We start from the raw sequence: 19,950 nt of genomic DNA, 5'->3' as shown, positions 1-19,950 counted from the left end.
GGGACCAGATTTCAAGAAACGTCACGAGAGCAGATCGATTGAATTTGTATTGATTAGTCGATTGATCAGGTGATTGATTTTTTTATCTTGGAGGTAACTAGTATGTCATTTTCATATGTATAGTGGGCTGCCATTGCCTAGGTGTGTGTGTGTGTGTGTGTGTGTGTGGGTGGGTTCTCCATGCAAGGCTGATAGACACGCCCCCCCCCACACACACACCCACACCCCATCCAACTCTTTTGACTCCTCCTCCTGCTCCAGCTCGTTCCCCGCGCGCTCCTTTCATTCCGCTCACCAGCAGCAGCAGCAACAGCAGCAGCAGAGCCACAAAAAACAAAAAAACCCACAACAACTCGGGAACAGTGCGTGCGCGCGCGCGTTTTTTTTTGTACGCGTGCGTTCCTGCGTGTCTATATATGTGCGTGTGTATGCGCACCGTGCATGCGCGAGTGTGTGTGTGTGTTTTGGGGGGGTGAGTGTGTGAAGCTCAGGACATCCAGGGATGCAGCGCGCGCCCTAAAGCGCGCAGCCTGAACATGGCACTTTCTCGGATTTACCTGTTCTTCGTTTTCCTGCTGCTGCTTTTCTTCGCGTGCTTGGGACCGGGCCGAGGCGCGCGCAACTATCCTGAGAATGAAGGTAAGGAAAGGACGCGTGCGTGCGTTATGAGGACCTGGTTTTTTTTTTCGTGCAAAAGATTTCCTGGATAACATTTTCCTAATATATATAAATATTATATATTTTATTCATGGTATAGACCAAGTGCACATCTGGAGGCAAGTTCTGATGAGCTTTGCTCTTCACGTGCAATGCATTTTCAGCTCACATACACATACAAAACTTTTTTTTGTTCTTTTTTCTTTTTTTGCATATCTTATGTATGCGTTATGACCTTCTCAAAGCATCACCAGCATTATAAGCAGCCACAAGGGTTGCAATGGCGCGTGCGTTAAACGCCACATTGACACTATTATCATTGGATACCTTTGTGCAAAGCAAAGTCCTTGTTTTCTGGAGAAACTTTCAAGTCTTCCAAGTCCAGAATTCAAACTTCTCATTTCTGAATTCAAATGTCCTGTTTTTCAAGCCCATTTGAAGTTGATTGAGCAACCCAACAATCTAGGTCCAGATGCTTCCTTGAATAACACCACCAAAAAAAAACAACATCCCACAGACCATAGACATGGCATTTTTGCGGCTAGACGGCATCTGCGAACAATTTGGACCAAACGACGCCGCCTAAATGAGCTTAATGATGTAGATAAATGTCGTGAACGTGCTCCTCGGTGCTTCCTGCAGGGCTCAGACAGCTCGGAGTTGACCTTTTCTCTTCAGATCGCTTCACTTTGCAGGGAGCTGCGAGAAACCTGGGATTTGGGGACGCGGAAGACCGCCTGTGCCAAGTTTTGTTTTCTTTGGCTGTTGTGACTTTCTAGGTTTTTTCGCTGCTGAAACGAAGCTGCCTCGAACAGGACAGCGTATAGACCGACCCAAAGCACTGCTTCACAGAGATATTATGTCCCCAGAAAACAGCCTGGATTATGGTCCAACCTTTCCACCGAGGATTTGTGCCTAGAAAGAAGCCGTGTGATTAATGCGATTCCACATTTATCTCTTCGCAGCGTGTCTTCCGGACGTTTCCGAGACCAAACATGAGCCAGGGAACCTTAGGAACCCGTTCTTGTCTCGGCCGCTCGCTCAGTCCAGTCCTGAGAGAACTTCTGCAGTCGTTTTTCTGAACAGCAGAGGGCGCACATGCACATCTACATACATAATAGCAGCACTTAAGTTCTTATTGGGTCGATCTCTCTCTTTATGCTCGTCTTTGAGTTCTACACACTTTCATATTTTCAGTCTGTTCTTCATTTTTCTACCTAAGTACCGCAACTGTGTATCTCCACCCAAGCAACGAGATCTTGCGATGTTTTACGCCGGTTGTAGCGGCAGCCGTGGTCGGTTTTTTACCTCAGGCAGATTCCAATCACGCAGATCGATCCTGGTTAATGGGGTTTCTTCCATTTAAAAGGATTTCGAAGAGCAGTTAAAAATTAAAAGGAATATTCGGCATTGTATAGGCCATAGAACGACGTATTAGAAATTGAGAAATAAAATCAATAATCATAAAAAAAAAAAAAGGTCACATTTAGATTTGGAAAACATCATTAGAAATAATTGCCTCATTAATATAATTTATTTCTATTACATTTTTGAAACAAAGTACCAGCATTTTTTTTATTATTTAATAATCATGAATGAATCAATTAATACAGATTTATGTTTCATTAGTTAACGTTGGAAAAAATAGTATTTAAAAAAATTATTAACTGATAAATAGATTGAATAATTCAGAGGTTTTTTTTAGCTTCTTATTGATTTGGAAACAAAGTACCAACTTAAAAAAAAAAAAGAATAATTATCAATAAATTAGTTAATACTGATTATTTATTTGTAATGGGCCTAATTAAATATTTTAAAAAAAATTTTACATTTACAAATAAAAAAGGGGAAAATAATATATATAATATATCTGTAATGATGGAGGTTTTATTATTTATTTATTAAAATTGTAAAAAAAAAATTTTTTAAAAGGCCCATTTTGTCATATCTCTCTATCTAGAATAAGTGCAGAAAAAAAATCGTTATTTGTATTATTTCTCTTTAGATACATTTCTGGTCATTATAGAAAACATTCCCTCGTTTGTGTAAATGTGAACGAAACGCTTCAATGAGGACATTTCACGTTTGATTCTCGGCTCTAGACATGCGTTTATATCAGCACTCGCATAAAAAGGCGCATTTCCGTGGCGTATTGTCCTTTGTAAAAAAAAAAAAAAAAAAAAAAAAAAACTCATCTGGGGAGAGACTGCAATCCCACACAGCGCTCACACCTTCACTATCAATCTCCATCTTCCCCCTTTATCGCCTGCTGCTAGGTCAAAGGTCAGCGCTTTTATACCTGTTTGAAATTCCTAATGGCAGCAGTCATGGGCAGGTGGATACATCACCCATGGCTTGTTCAAGTCAAGGAGATGTAATTAACCAGATTTTTTTTTTCCTCCCTGTGACCTTAAACTGGCTCTGTCACGCTATCGACCTCTATTACTGGGATTGCTCCCGGGGATACGGCTTTCCAGATGATGGGAATTCGAAAAAAACAAGTTTAAATGTAAAAATTCTGCAATACTTTAAGATCCTATTGATGCCACACATCTGTACCTATAATGCAAGCTAAATAGAGAGACAAATGAATATTTGTCTAAAACGATGGGAATACAGTAATCCCCCGTTTATTGCGGTGGTTACGTAACAAAACAAAACCCCCAAAATGCTAGTTTATGTATACGGTACTGTACTGTATTAACATTTTACTTGACGTTATAATTAATAATTATATTTTTTTTACTAATAAATTTCATTATTTCAACATAAAAACAATTCCCTATACGTTTTCTAGTCTATTGCGAGAGATTGGGAAAATCAGATAATCAAATTAATTATGCGGCTAACGCAATTCCGCGATAAACCGGAGATTCGAATCGCGGTAAAGTGGGAGATTACTGTAATTAGATTTGTGAAAAAAAGGGAAACAAAGAGCAAAAAGGAAAGAAAGAAAAGTCAAGTGCTAGTCATTTCACTCAGTTGCTAGCATAACACACAGTCACCCATGTGGTAAAAGCTAGCATGAAAGTAAGGATATGTGAGGAAACTTTTTCACCAAAGGACCCAAGAATTGAGATGAAATTTATTTATTTTTTATATGTATTTAAAGGTGATATTAATGAGACACTTCTTCTTCTTTTGGCTGCTCCCGTTAGGGGTCACCACAGCGGATCATCCATAAACCTCCTCCTTGGCCTTCCTCTTTTCCTCTTTCCTGGTGGCCCCATCCTCAGCATTCCTCTACTGATATCCCCCATGTCCTACCCATCTCAATCTTACCTCCCTCACTTTGTCCCGAAAACGTCCTACATGCGCTGTCAAAACTATTAATGCAACACGTCTAAACCTAAATTAGGGTTGTAGAGAAAGAACACAAAGGGGAAAAAAAGGAAAGAAAGAGCGCTAGTCCATAACTAGCATAACACACCATCACCCTTGTAGTAAAACACCATGAAAATCAAAGTATGTGAGGAAACATTTTACTCAAGATTAAAAAAAAAGATACAAAAATGTGTTTTACTTGCAAAATTAATGCTACTGAGTTAAAACTTGGTCACTTGGTCGAATAAATGGTGTAAAACATTTTCTTTTTAAGGGAACAGTGCAAAATGGAAAAGAAAGAAAAGTCGAGCACCAGTCATTGCACTCCTTTAGCTAGCATAGCTTGCGTGAGGTAACTTTTGCTGATCGAAATGCGCTTAGCTACCTGACTAACATGCTATTTCTAAATCATGAAATCATGCTAGCTCCTACTTTTTGATCAGGTTTCGAGCTAGCAAAAACGTGACATTGTTAGCTCATGAGCTGTTCCCTCATGTGAATTCCACTCCAAAGCTTTAGACACATAATTGAAAGTGTCCAGCACTTCCTATAACCGACTGAAATACGTCTCTATCCTTGCTTGCTAATGAGCATCCAGCTCCCTTTTCTCCCCCCTTTCCCGTATCTTTCTTTCTGTCGCACTCTCTATCTTTTGCAAATAAGCACTTCTATGCATCTGTTCTGCCAGCGCTTAGCTAGAAGGACGCTCATTAGCAGGCTAGTCGACACAATGGCAGGCTAAAGATCTTAGCTCCACACGAGTGCCCCGCTCCCCTTTTTTTTCTCCGCGTTAGGCCTCCAATCATGACCTTTTATTCGTCTTAATTGAATTCATCTGTTCGCTTGCCTGCCACCCCACCGTCCTTCCTCGTCTCGCGGCTCTCGCTTCTGCCGACAGGCTTTGTGCTGTGTGCATTAGCGCAATGGCGCATTAGCACGGCACGAAAACAAATAGTGGGTTTGTTAACCGCGCCTGTTGTTGATCAGCTCGTCTTTTCAACATACGTTTTTCTTTTTTTTTTATTACAAAATGTACCCTTTTTGTTTTTACCCAATCTAATCGTGTCCTGTTTGCTGAGGAGGCGCAAAATGGTCTTGAACTTGACATTGACCATGACCTTGGCAAACTTTGTCATTGAAGCTATCCACCAGAAGGAACAGATCACGAAGGAGTGGAGCACTATTATAAGTACTATTTTTGCATGTCGTTGTGTTACAGCCCTCCCATACACGTACACACGAGGCGACGATCCGATATCGTGCGGTTTTTCGCCAAAAGCACTTTTCCAAAATCAAACGTAACCGAAGTATCCTGCCGTAATGCACACTTCCAGAGTAAAACAAGAGCTCGGGTCCATTTTATAAGACTGCCATCGGGTCAGCAGTGTCTTTTTTTTTGTTTTTTTCTGCCGAAGAAGCAAAAGCGATACTATAATGCACCGCAGGACACGTTGTGGTTAGCACTTAAGTGCCATCAGGGTAGGTTGTTTTCAGACGCAAGAGATTTTTCTTTTTGTCCTCAACCAACATTTTATGCCTTAGAGAACAACAAAAAAAAAAGACAAGAGCAAAGGAGAGGAGTCATTCTCAGTGTCCAAACCATGTCATACCACCCAGTATGGGTTCAGTTGTTTGACGGAAAATAATGGCCTCAGAAGGGGGAGGGAGCAGATTATTTTTTTTAATTATCATCATTATTATTCACCTTCTATCTTTGAAAGGTGATGTTAAAAAAAAATGTGAGAGTAAAAGTAAGAACTAAAAGAATAAGGAGTTTTTAATAACCTATATACCGGTACCGCTCATTTATTAGTACCTATAATGCTTCATATACAACAGAGCATATGTTGTCGTGTTAACAATTGGCTCTCTGGATGTATTTCATTATTATTGGTCAAAGTGTTTAGAACAACACCTACTGCGTGATTGAACATCTCTAGGTGTCTCCTGTCGGTCTTCCTGGTCTGAGAATCAGATTTTCGCCAAAGTTTTGACTATAAGATGTGCTTTCTGAACATCCCATCTCTATTTGCTGTTATAAGAACCTCCACTCTTCTGGGAAGATTTTGTGAGAGTGCTTTTTTCTGCAGATTTGTGCTCATTCAGACACAAGAGTGTTAGGAAAGTCAGGTACTGAGGTAGGTGAGGTGACGAGGTTTTGATTAATTGGATTGATTGATTGATTGATAGATTGATCGGTTGGTTGATTGGTTGGTCTTACACTCCAACCCATGCAAAGCATATCTTCACGGAGCCGGCTTTGTTCACAGGGGTATTGTCATGCTGGAACAGGTTTGGGTCTCCAAGTTCAAGTAAATGGAAAATGTCATGCTACTGCATAAGACGTCCGATACGATAGCTTTGTGGTAACGGTTTGGGAAAGAACCACATATAGCTAGAAAGGTCAGGTGACCCAATACTATATTTTCGAAGACTATATAGTGTTGCTTGTTTAGAACATCAAGAGAACCATCTACTGCAGATCCTGCTACCTGATAGAACATCTCTGTGTGTTTCGTTAGACAATACAAGAAAGAATTGCTGACTCGGACAAAGATATTCACTTTCTATTGAACCTCGAAAAAATTGAACTCTGATGTGTGTAAAAGTCGTTCAATGACGTACTTTGATATAAACAAAGCGAGTTTTGAAACTTTGTGATACCACCTTGTGTGTGTGTATATATATATATATATATTTATTTTAATTTATTGTTATTTATTATTCTTTTTCTCACATACTCAGCACAGGGCTATACAAATACACAATATTTTCTTTCCCGCTACACTACACTTTATGCGCTCCCACGTCTTTTCATATGTTTCGATTCGCTGCCAGCTAATGTGCCATTGGCTGCTGTGTGACCCACCATAGTCGGGGCTTGAATGGGCTCAGTGGGTCCTGGCTCTGCTAAATGTGTGTGGGAGTGCGATAGAGGGCACACACACACAAACACACACACGCACACACACAAACGTGTGTATACACACACACGTGTGTATACACACACACTACATGCTCTGCTGTTGCCAGGACAACGCTCTCTCAGAGAGAAAGAAAAGGAGAATGCACATGTTTCTGAGTGAGATATCTTTAAAGTAAAGGCAGCATGTGTACTGTATGTGTGCATACTTGCAACATGTGTGTGTGTGTGTGTGTGTGTGTGTGTGTGTGTGTGTGTGTTGGAATGAGAACGAAATTGTGTTATGGAGAACCTTGAGAAAGTAAGATAAGATATAGAGAAAGAGAGAGCGAGAGAGAGTGTGAGTGTGTGTGTAGTTGGAGTGCAGTTGCAGTTTGTATTATTCAACTTAAACTGTAGTCGCTATGTAGATGTAAATACATGCCCCCCCATACACAGACACACACACACAAACACATATACACACACACACACACACACACACACACACACACACACACACACACACACACCAGTGTCTAGCCACCACTGTCTTGACCACCACAATCCAATGTGGAAGCTCTCTGTGGGAGTGTGGTTCGGATCAAGCACACACACACACACACACACACACACACACACACACACACACACACACACACACACACACACACAAACCCAGGCTCTAGGGATCCCAATCCCACAGTGTTGGAACTCGTTTTATCAAAGAATCTCGTTCAGGGTGATTAAATTCGTGCTTTTCTCGTTTCCGCGGGATGAATTTGAATCGGTTTGTGAATTGAAGTGTATGAAGAGACAAGTGCGTTCATTTTATATACAAAATGTAAGTCAAGTTTGTAAGGAAAAGTCATAAAGCTCCATGGAGGAGCACAGAAAGTTAAGGGCCTTCCTCAAGGGCCCAACAATGCCAGCTTGGCTATAAATGTATTGCATAGCGCTGTTTTCTTAAAGCCTTTCGGAAAAACGATGACGCCTTTTCATTCAGGTGACGCATTTTAAAAACTGGCGCCTTCCATCGCCATGACATTTCAAAGAGCCGGAAAGCAAATAAACGCCTGCCTGAAATGGCGCAGGACAGAGACTTAATCGCTTTTGTGAAACAATTATTTAATTGTTTTATTCCTTGGTCGTATTTGAACCGGATTTTTGGCACGGAAAAAAAATAAATAAAAAGATAATCCAGTAAAAATTCAATTCCATTTAGTGTCCGAGATATCGATTTAATAATCACATACACCCCAACCACACCCCCAAAATTCTGGAGGCTTCTAATTTCGGTAAGCCCTCACACACACTTTCCTTCTTGCTCCTTCGTCTTCATGTTGGCATCGACGCCAATCGATACTTAAACATGTTTGAAACCGGAGATGAAAAAAAAAAAAAAAAAAAACCTAAACAAAAAAGTCTGGAAGCTCGTCTGATCATCACGGCTGCTTAAGACTGTATAGAAGCGCCGCAGGAACTAGCCGCGCTCTCGGAGTTACGCTAATCAGTCTGGTCCTCCAGACAGGACGAAATGGAGACAGATCGCCTGCAGGGAAGCGGCGCGACGATTCGGCTTCACGGCGGGGCCCCGAGCCGCCGCCGGTTAATGCAGAAGAAGAGGCGCACGAGTGGAGGATGCCGAGATGATGATCGGGTTCGGGTTACACATCGCGGGTCGCCGGTCTTCTGGGAAAGAAGGATGGAAAAGAGGGATGTGAGTGAGTGAGAGGAGGAGAAAGATTGATAAAGGAAATGAGGCAAAGCAGAAGGAAATGAAAGGAGAAGGAAAGAGAAGAGGATGAAGGGAGATAGAATGCGAAAGATAGAGATGAGTGTAGCGTATAAGAGAGTGAAAGAGCGATGAGGAGGTGAAGCAGAGAAGAAAGAACGAGGGGAAAAGGCTGATGAGAGAAAGAAGGAACGCAGAGAATAGAGAGAACAATATCGAGAGAAAGCGAGGGAGAGACAGGCAAAGAAACTGGAAAAAAAGAGGGAAGGTAAAGCAGAAAGACAGAGGTAGATGGGCAAACGAACAAAAGAATGATGAGGAAGTGAAGCAGAAAACAAAAAAGAGGGGAAAGTGATGATGAAAGAAATAATGTGAACGATAGAGATGGGTGAAGGGCTCTTGCAAGAATGAAGATGGTGTAAAAAAGTGAGAAAGAGAGTGAGAGAAAGGGAGATGGGTAGACAATTGAAAGAAAGATGAGTAAGTGAAGCAGAAAAGAAAGAAAGAGGGGAAAGGGATGAGAAAGAATGAAAAAAAGATTGCGACGAATGAAGTGCTCTTTAAAGAAAGGATGGTGTAAAAAGAGAGATAAGTAAAGGGATGAAAGGAGAAAGAATGCGAAAGATAGAGATGAATGAAGCGCTCTAAAAAGAACAACAACATTGTAAAAGAGAAAGAGAGAGAGGGGTAGATGGGTAAAAGATTGAAAGAAAGATGAGGCAATAAAGCAGAGAAGAAAAAGAGAGAGGGGAATGAATGTAAAGAGGGATAAGTATGAAAAAAGACGAGGAAGTGGAACGATTTTAAGAGAAAGCGAGGGAGAGATGGGTGAAGAAATGGCGAAAGAAAGAGGAGGTGAAGCACAATGAGAGAGAGAGAGAGAACAATAGATAAGAAAGATGAAGAGGTAAAAGAGAATGAGTGCACATGGTAGAGAGCAAGAGAAAGAGGGAGAGAAACAGGTGATGAAAGGCAGGCAAAGAAGTAAAGGACAGGAAAAGGGATGCAGAGAAAAGAGAGCAAGTGAGGAAGAGATGGAGAGAGAAATGGGGGAAGAAAGAGGAAGAAGGAATGCAGCGAATAAAAAGATTATGAAAAGAAAGCGAGGGAGAGATAAGAAGGAATGGAAGAGGAGAGGTAAAGCAGAATGAGAGAGAGAAATAAATGAGAAAGATAAGGGGGAGATAAAAGAAGAGAAGGGAAAAAATACAGGAAAAGGGACAATGAGTAAAAGAGAAAGAAGGGAGAGAGGGGTGAAGAGATGACAGAGGGTAAAGAAGAATAGGAAGCAAGATGGGAAAGGGATGAAGAAAGAAAGAAAGACAGAGAGATTAGTAAAGGGGTGAAAAGAAAGAGACATCTAACGAGGGCAGAGAACGAGTGACAGGGACATGACGGAGAAGAAAAAGCTAAATAGAATAAGCAAGGGAAAGAGAGGGAGGGGAAAATAGAAAGGGATGATGCAAGAAAGCATGAGAAAGCAAAAAGCAGAGGAGTGCAAAATGAATTGAGAAAAAAGAGGAAGACAGGGTGATAGAAAAAAAGAGAGAAAGAGACAAAAAGTGGTATGTAGGTCAGAACAGATAAGAAGAATAAAGGAAGGAGGCTTATAGATAGACAAATAGAAATTCCATAATGTTAGAAAAAAAATATAAAGAGAGAAAGAAAGAGAATTTTCCTCGCATGCTTTTCAAACCTCAAAAAAAGACAAATGGATTAGCGATAAAAGGATAAATAGTATACTAAAGCTTCTTAAAATAAACAGAGGCTCCACCAGAAGCAGGAAATAGATTCATTATTGAGTCAACACGTCTTTACACGTACTTTCCTTTCGCAGTCTTCTTGAATCTTCGGTGAGGTTTTTGTTGGGAGTGACGACGATGGACAGGATTAGAAACGAGTTTATTAGAGGGACAACGCATGTAGGACATTTTGGAGACAAGGTGAGGGTGGTGAGATTAAGATGGTTTGGACATGTGCAGAGGAGGGACATGGGGTATATCAGTAGGAGAATGCTGAGGATGAAGCCACCAGGTAGGAGAAAAAATAGGAAGACCAAGGAGGAGGTTTATGGATGTGGTATTGGAAAACATGTAGTTGGTTTGAAAGAGGCAGATGTAGAGGACGGGGGTGGGGGGGGGGGGTGGAGACGGATGATCCGCTGTGGTGACCCCTGATGGGAAAAGCCGAAAGAAAAAGTCTTCTTAAATCTTCGTGCTTGGTTTATTCACTCAAATCAAATCCGTCTGCATTTTAACAATTGGATTATTTTGATGCGTCATTGTTTCAGTAAACCAGGTCCCCTGGTGGTCTAGTGGTTAAGATGCAGCGCTCCCACCGCTGCGACCCGGGTTCGATTCCCGGTCAGGGAACCATCCCCAGCCACTCTTAGTGCCGGTCCCAAGCCCGGATAAATTGGGGAGGGTTGCGTTAGGAAGGGCATCCAGCGTAAAACATGTGCCAAATCAAACGTGCGGAGGATCCGCTGTGGCGACCCCTAACGGGAGAAGCCGGAAAGAAAGTTTATTGTTTCAGTAAACCGCTGTTTTTTTTGCCAAACTGTTACCACAAAGGTGGAGGCCCACAATTTTTTTTTAGGATTCGTTAGCATTAAACTTTCCGTTTGCTGAAACTCAAACTAGCTCCTGCATGACAATGTTCCTGTGCCAATCAGGCATAACATTATGACCACCCGCCTAGTATTGATTGGTCCCCCTGTTGCTGCCAAAACATCCTGACCTGTCCAGCATTATTAGCATAAAGTTCTTCAGCAATTTGAGCTACAGTAGCTTGTCTAGCCCCAGGCGTCTAGCCATCACAATTTGTCAAACTTGCTCAAAACAGATCAACTTTGAGGACAAAATGTTTAATTGCAGCCTAATATATCCCAACCACTAACAGGTGCCATGATTAAGAGATAATCAGGATATGGCCTGCATCTTGTTCTTGCCAAGCGGAGGAACCAGGTCTGAGTTTGAGTCAGATCTCCTAGCTAGATTCGCTAGTTATTAACGAACACATGTGGAGCACCTACCTGTTTAACCATTTAAGCAGAGAAGAGCTCCTCATCCATCCCCGGGAAAGGAGAGAGGACAGAATGGGTGCTGGTGGCTGAGATTGGTAGGACACTTTGAGATTCCGTATAAAAGAACAGATCATCACTTTGTGAAATAGGATGGGGGCTGTCCAGCGAGGATGTCAGTTAATACTGAGGATGGTTTATATTAATCTAATCCGGATTTGAACAGATTTATGTATTAAAAATGCACTCACTTAGGTTCTCAGAAAATATAGACCTCTCGAGTTTCACCTTTTCACCAGGGTGACAGTTTTTAACTAGTTTTGTCAAGCTTGCCCCCACGTTTAAATCCAAATAAATACATATGTGGGTACTTTAATTCCATGAAAACGCCAGGGGGTAGTATGTGCAAGGTGGTATCAAAAAGACTAATGGTGCTCTTCTGACCACTTACATGACCACGTCTGCAATTTCATTCTGAACAGCAAGTTAGAACAACAAGCAAACTGAGTGAAACTGGGCAAATGCTGGTAGATGACAAGAGATCAGGAAGGCCTTAAATGAGTTCGACCCCCAGAAACTATAAAACCCTTCGCCAACTTCGGAGAACAATCCACATGATCTCACACCCGCTCCCACCCTACTTGGCCCAGATTTGGCTGCTGCGGACTTTGCACTCTTCCCGGAGAAGTAGATCCGGTTTAAAGGTGGTCGTTTTGACACCAATGTGAATTTCCGCCGTGAATTGCAGAAGGTGCTTGACATGCTTCGAAAAGAAGACTACCAGGACACATTCCAAAAGTGGCAGGAACAATGGGTGTGAAACCTTTGATGCCATTTCGCAAACTATATTGACAAAACATTAACAAATATTACATTTACTTCACATAATAACCCTCACTCCTCTGGGAAGATGTTCCACCAAATTTTGGAGTGTATGTGTAGAGATTTGTACAATGAGGGTGTTAGTAAAAATCAGGTACTGATGTAGGGTAAGGAGGCTCAGTGGTGTAGTTCTGATTCATCCTAAAGGTGTCCAATAGGTTTGAGGTCAGAACTAAAAAGGGTAAATGTGCTATATGCTTGCCACATGTACATTACAGCACAGCAAGTATTGCTCAAGTGTCCTAGAGTGGTAGCTTGGCAATGCCAGGACTTGAACCTCCAACCTTTTGATTTGCAAACCAGAACCTTAACCATTTTCCCATCTAGAGAAATAATTTACAGTTGTGCACCTCTACCTTTGAGGTACCAATTTGGGGAAGAGCCACAAAAGACTGGAAAATTTAGGTGCCCCCAGTACTTACTGCCCCAATCATTGTTCTGTCCTGACAAGAAGAGCTGAAGAGATGCTTTAAAATTTGTGCATTTGTTTGCTTGCTGGGAGTCTGATCAATAGATCAGTGTTTCTGTTCCCGGCAGTCAGTTTGAACGTAATGGAACTGCATTAGGCCAAACTGCTGCGTAATTCTTCCTCTAGCATTAATTGACAAAACAAGTGCCTGTGTTGAAGATCTGAATAGAAAGTGGAGTGAATGAGTAAATAGGAACAATTAAAGATTGTATTTACTCGTTTTGAAAGACTGGGATACTGTCGTCATGTGACGGTGTGTAGAAAGAAGATATTCGGCCCTGGTTGTTGTTTTTTCGCAGGTTAGGATTCGATTAATCTTGACCCCCTTCTCTTGCACCTCCTTTCACTCATGTTCTGGTGTTGTAAATGACTGACACGACACAGTATGCTCACTAGATAATATCCATATTTGGACCTAATAACTGGTGTAATCTCTTCATATTTGAATGATTCCAGAAAGAATTCTCGAATCATCCCAGGACAAGTTCCAGTTTAGGTCTCAATGTTGCCTCGTCAAAAGGTTTTTAGGATGAACCATACTTAAAACACCCTTAATACTACTCCCAGTAGATTCTGATGTCAAACAAAAGAGGACAAGTTCCAGTCTTGAGCTTTCATGAGGTCTCAGGGAGTTTATCCTTGCCAATATCTTCCTAGGTTTCAATTCAAATTTTCATCAGAATTTCTACAAAGCTGCTTTGTGATGATGTCAAATGCTAAAGGTGCGAATGAATAGTTGACCTGAAACAGCCATCCGGACGTACTTATCTAGGGTTTAGAAGTACTTTTTCGATATTGGCAACCCGTCCCCATAGTTAGTCCAAGGTAACCATTCGCTAGCTAGCTATTCCACATGATTTAAATGACATTAGCTAACGTTAGTTATGAAATAACTATCAACCTTTATATCTACTGACTAAAAGCATTAGCGTCACCTGAAGCTTCGACGTCTGTCAGTAACTTATTAGCAGAGCGCTAAAGGGTTAACGTGGGTTCATACACTCGCTACACATTCAGGAAGCGTACTCTATCTCCGGCTGCTTCCAGCACTTTTCATCATACTCAACACATAGGCAGAGCGTGAACACGTGTCTCGCCGGGTGAAGAATTGCAGGCGGTGCAGAGGAAACTATTTATGAAACATGAATCACCGTTCATTAATCTTTTACAAACACGCCGCTGTCGTTATAAATCAAAACCCGGGGCACCACACACACAAATGCGGACTCTCTTTTGTGAGGCAGCGTGTCGTAAATCAAAATCTCAACTTGTTCCCTTTGTTTTCTCCACTCTGTCCTTTTTTTTTTTTGTTCTTGTCTTTCCTCGGTAACTCTATATTTGTCTAAACGGTGCTCATTTCTTGTGTTCTCAATCGATTTGTTCTGCCTTTCCTAGAAAACAACAGTTACTAGAAAAAAGCGAGTAATACAGCTGAATACGATACATGGATAATATAGTGATTGCATGTATTGTATAGGTAACAATGTCCTGTAAAGTAGCTCAAAACTAGTGACCTGGAATATATGTTACCACACCGGCATTTGTCTTTTAACTGAGCTACTTTATATCGATTGATTTTTTATTTAAACACAGGACTGCAAGTGATCTAGTTCTTGGAATTTAAAATATCTTGAAACTTTGCCCCATAAGTTTGTTGCATACGATCTGGTTGTTGCACTAAATCTATAGAAAAAAAATGTCCTGTAAAATACTTTAAAACTTTTGGCCATAAATGTGTTTGTCTTTCATAAAAAACTATATTATTATTAGTATTCAAACTCAAACTCTGTTACAGCAGGACAAATAGGTTGCTATAAATAACAATGTCCTGTAAAATCTTGTATCTTGCAGCTATTAACCAAAAATGTGACAGTGCTCGTTTATTATTTCTTTCAAATTCTAACCCATCAATGTTTGTTGCTTATATATAGATTTGATTAGAGCAGGACGATTGCTATAGGTAACGATTAGTAGGTAGAATTTCCATCTTTCATCAAAACTACTCAAAAACTATATTATTGTGGTTTTTAAAGTCGAACCTATTTATATTCATGACCTTATATTTAGAGTATAGGTTACAATGTACACGATTTAGACGCATTCAACATCATTTGAGTTATTAGCTTTCATTAGGGTTGCCAGGTTTTAGCAAGACTGAATACAGTTGAAACACCGCACAAAATACTTGAAATAAACCTAAAGTTGTGCAATTTTTCAACAAGTATTTCAGTATTTGTGGTTGTGTGGACATTATCCACTTTGTAATATATATATATATATATATATATATATATATATATATATATATATATATATATATATATATATATATACAGTGAGGAAAATAAGTATTTGAACACCCTGCTATTTTGCAAGTTCTCCCACTTAGAAATCATGGAGGAGTCTGAAATTGTCATCGTAGGTGCATGTCCACTGTGAGAGACATAATCTAAAAAAAAAAATCCAGAAATCACAATATATTATTTTTAAACTATTTATTTGTATGATACAGCTACAAATAAGTATTTGAACACCTGTCTATCAGCTAGAATTCTGACCCTCAAAGACCTGTTAGTCTGCCTTTAAAATGTCCACCTCCACTACATTTATTATCCTAAATTAGTTGCACCTGTTTGAGGTTGTTAGCTGCATAAAGACACCTGTCCACCCCATACAATCAATAAGAATCCAACTACTAACATGGCCAAGACCAAAGAGCTGTCCAAAGACACTAGAGACAAAATTGTACACCTCCACAAGGCTGGAAAGGGCTACGGGGAAATTGCCAAGCAGCTTGGTGAAAAAAGGTCCACTGTTGGAGCAATCATTAGAAAATGGAAGAAGCTAAACATGACTGTCAATCTCCCTCGGACTGGGGCTTCATGCAAGATCTCACCTCGTGGGGCCTCAATGATCCTAAGGAAGGTGAGAAATCAGCCCAGAACTACATGGGAGGAGCTGGTCAATGACCTGAAAAGAGCTGGGACCACCGTTTTCAAGGTTACTGTTGGTAATACACTCAGACGTCATGGTTTGAAATCATGCATGGCACGGAAGGTTCCCCTGCTTAAACCAGCACATGTCTAGGCACGTCTTAAGTTTGCCAATGACCATTTGGATGATCCAGAGGAGTCATGGGAGAAAGTCATGTGGTCAGATGAGACCAAAATAGAACTTTTGGGTCATAATTCCACTAAACGTGTTTGGAGGAAGAAGAATGATGAGTACCATCCCAAGAACACCATCCCTACTGTGAAGCATGGGGGTGGTAGCATCATGCTTTGGGGGTGTTTTTCTGCACATTGGACAGGGCGACTGCACTGTATTAAGGAGAGGATGACCGGGGCCATGTATAGCGAGATTTTGGGGAACAACCTCCTTCCCTCAGTTAGAGCATTGAAGATGGGTCGAGGCTGGGTCTTCCAACATGACAATGACCCGAAGCACACAGCCAGGATAACCAAGGAGTGGCTCTGTAAGAAGCATATCAAGGTTCTGGCGTGGCCTAGCCAGTCTCCAGACCTAAACCCAATAGAGAATCTATGGAGGGAGCTCAAATTCCGTGTTTCTCAGCGACAGGCCAGAAACCTGACTGATCTAGAGAAGATCTGTGTGGAGGAGTGGGCCAAAATCCCTCCTGCAGTGTGTGCAAACCTGGTGAAAAACTACAGGAAACATTTGACCTCTGTAATTGCAAACAAAGGCTACTGTACCAAATATTAACATTGACTTTCTCAGGTGTTCAAATACTTATTTGCAGCTGTATCATACAAATAAATAGTTAAAAAAATCATACATTGTGATTTCTGGATTTTTTTTTTGAGATTATGGCTCTCACAGTGGACATGCACCTACGATGACAATTTCAGACCCCTCCATGATTTCTAAGTGGGAGAACTTGCAAAATAGCAGGGTGTTCAAATACTTATTTTCCTCACTGTATATATATATAATCTTTTATCACTTAGATAATTTGTAATAAAAACAAGATTTTGGTGTTGCAATCATATTAAACCAGCTCAATCTGGCAACCCTGTAATCATGGCACATTAATAATAAAAAAAATGATCGTTTGTCTTGTCATTAACTCTACTGTAGTAACTTCTTCAAAGTAGAAAGACTAATTTTAAGTGGTGAACACATAAGACACCACACAAGGAACCAAAGAATCACATTGTACTGCGATCATTTGAACTTAATAGCCGATTAGCATGTACCTACTTTATGGCACGTATGAACGAAAATGTAATTTAGCTTGACTTGTGCTAGCATTCCATACTCTTTTGTCTATATATGCCGTTGTCTTCTCTGGCATCTTTCACTCAAATCTGCTCAGGTCCTGAGTGTGGACAGCAACATCTGCAGATGGAAGCTAATGAAAAATTGATGCTGTGCGGTGCCAAGACCTTAATTACCCTGGAATGCAGAACAGACTGAGAAAACAAAGTTCATAGCCTCAGGAAACAGAATAGGGTGTGTGTGTTAAAAGAAGAACTTTCTATCGCTTTACACATTCCTGTAGACGTTTCCTTACTTGACCTCCTCAACTGCTTCAGATTGCCTTAATAGTGTTGATGCTACAATCTAGAGCGCATGCCACAGTGTTCGGTCCTCAAGTGTTTTTTTTTTTATTGAAAGACCCCCAGAGCTTTAAAAGAGATTTTCCTGTCTTAAGTATATTTAATATTGACATGGTGTTTTACAGGTTGTAATTTAGTACAAACAAAAGAAGAAAAAAAAGCCAAACACAATGCCAGTGACATCAAGTTTAAATTGAATTATCGTATTAAATTGTTTCCTGATTTTTTTCTTCACTCTGTAGTTACGCTACTGGACTCGATGTCCGCTCTGGGGGACCTCGGATGGGAGGCGTATCCAGCAGAAGGGGTGAGTAGCAATCAAACATCATTAGCTTGATAAACGTTAACCCTATATGCTAACAATTGTGGCCCCTCTGTAGAAACCCATTGGTGACCACAAAGTCAGAGCCACACAATTGTATAGAATGTCTTTAGTCATGGTATCTTTAGATTTTTCCTTCAATTGAACTATTTGACCCAAATTTGTACTAGCATGCCTCTGTACACACAAAGCCAGCTCTATGAAGAAATATTTTATATGGTTTGGAGTAGAAGATCTTGCATTGCCTGATATAGAGCTTTGACCTCAACCCTATTGAACACCTTTGGGATGAATTGGAACGCCGAATGCAACTTATCAGTGCCGGGCTTTACTAACACCCTTGTGGCTGAATCTCTCAAAAATTTAGTGAAACATCTCCCTAGAAGAGTGGAGGTTATTTATAACAGCAAATGCCGACCTAATGTGGATTTGGATATTTGGAAAAGAAATTTACATAAATCTTATGGTGAGGTCCATATAGTTCTAGCTTGGGTACGCTAGTTTGAATGTTTAGAGCCTGCCAATAGAAAGAGATTTTCATTGTTAACTGTGTAGCCTATAGAACAGGGGTCATCAACATGGTGCCCATGAGGACCACATGAGTAGCCCGGGGGCCTTTTCTAAAAATAGCTGTTTCCTACGTTGTAAAATCATTGTTGATAATTATTATGAGAAATCATTAACATGGTCAGTGTCTTCACATAGATGAATATCATTAATTATTAATAATAACATATAATAAAAGGTCAATTGAGCAAATTTGTTATTTCAGATCAAACTGGAAACTGTGCATATCAAACTGGCAGCCCTTTAATTGGTACCCAAGAAGTAGCTCTCAGTTTCTAAAAGGTTGGTGACCCCCACTATAGAAGAAAATACACTGACATTCCAGGAAGCCAAAGGCAGGCAATTCAAATGAACTTTGATTACAAACCTAGCAAAGCATTCAAAACTGGAACCCTACTGGATTATGTCCAAATGCTGTCATTATAATGGCAAAAAAAAAAAGGGAACAAGTGTGATTTTTTTTTTTTTTCCCCATCGCAACGAATGGGCAATGCCATCAATAAATCAACTCCAGCAGGAAGTCGAGTTCCACCTGCTCATGAATATTTATGAGAGAGTCAAAAGCGCACTGTGTAGAAACCGTGTTCGGACGTTTTGTACACGTCCGCGGCATATGTGCACGTATGAGAGTCAAGGTCGTCTCAAGGCTTTCCAAAGACAGCCAGGGTGTAAGTAGCTTACCTTATATTTTCAGCTCTAGCGGTGGCCAGGCTTAGTGTTATGGCCAGATGTACCTGTAGTTTGTTTCTTGTTTAGTGAAGAAGCTGAGAATACGATTTCTCAAATCACTACTTAATCCTTTGTGTGTTAAAGAGAGCGCTGGATATGGAGAAGAGAGCAGAGCTGCTCCGTCTCTCGCTTTCATACGACGCGCCGGCACGGGGCTGAAAATAATCAAGTTAACGAAAGTCAAACTGGGCTTTAAAGGAAATCTATCTTCAGGATTTCACAGCAGCCTGTTTTTAACGATTTCACAGAGCAGCCAGAAGCTGGATCGGATCGCCGTACTTGTTTCGCAAACAGACAAATACGCAGCAACTTATTTACACCCCCCCACCATGTTTGGCCGGTATTAAATCCTGATTTCGATACAGCATCAGGACTGTTTTTTGGGACCAAATCCGGGCTTGCATAATGCGAACATAATGCTGTACTTGTCATCGAGCTGGCTATTATTTAGGTGCAAATTTGATTCAGCCGTCCATGTCCAAAAGAGCCGAGAGCTACAGTGACATTTAGCGCACAGCATGGTTGAGTCAGATGGCCGTGGAAGGGGAAAAAAAAGTGTACAATGAGAGCATGGTAGAAGTGTAAGGAAGGATTTGTGGGTTTTAGTGCTTACTGTTCCACCAGGAAAGCACCCTCCATTTGCATTAAGGAGATTAGCAGGCATGAGAGTCTGGCGGTAATGTGGAGACTACTTCAGAAAGGGCTGTTTGTGAAGGGTTGGTGTAGTAGTTCAGGATTGTCTAGGAGAGCTGAGATATTTA

At 40.8% G+C, this 19,950-nt stretch overlaps 1 protein-coding gene across 1 annotated transcript in view; it reads left to right on the top strand.

The window, feature by feature from the left end:
- Positions 1–268: 268 nt before the first annotated feature.
- epha4b (eph receptor A4b) overlaps positions 269–19,950 on the top strand; it is a 93,647-nt gene continuing 73,965 nt past the window's right edge. Inside the window, exons 1-2 of the mRNA XM_083541692.1 lie at positions 269–639; positions 17,814–17,878. Of these exons, the coding sequence (XP_083397818.1) occupies positions 537–639; positions 17,814–17,878 (168 nt within the window). The 5' untranslated portion in view covers positions 269–536. The remainder of the gene's footprint in view (positions 640–17,813; positions 17,879–19,950) is intronic.

The sequence above is a fragment of the Silurus aristotelis genome (genome assembly GCF_946808225.1).
Source record: "Silurus aristotelis genome assembly, chromosome: 5".
In the NCBI taxonomy this organism is placed as follows: domain Eukaryota; kingdom Metazoa; phylum Chordata; class Actinopteri; order Siluriformes; family Siluridae; genus Silurus; species Silurus aristotelis.
Note: the sequence above shows the minus strand (reverse complement) of the source record. Positions and strands in the feature narration are given on the sequence as shown.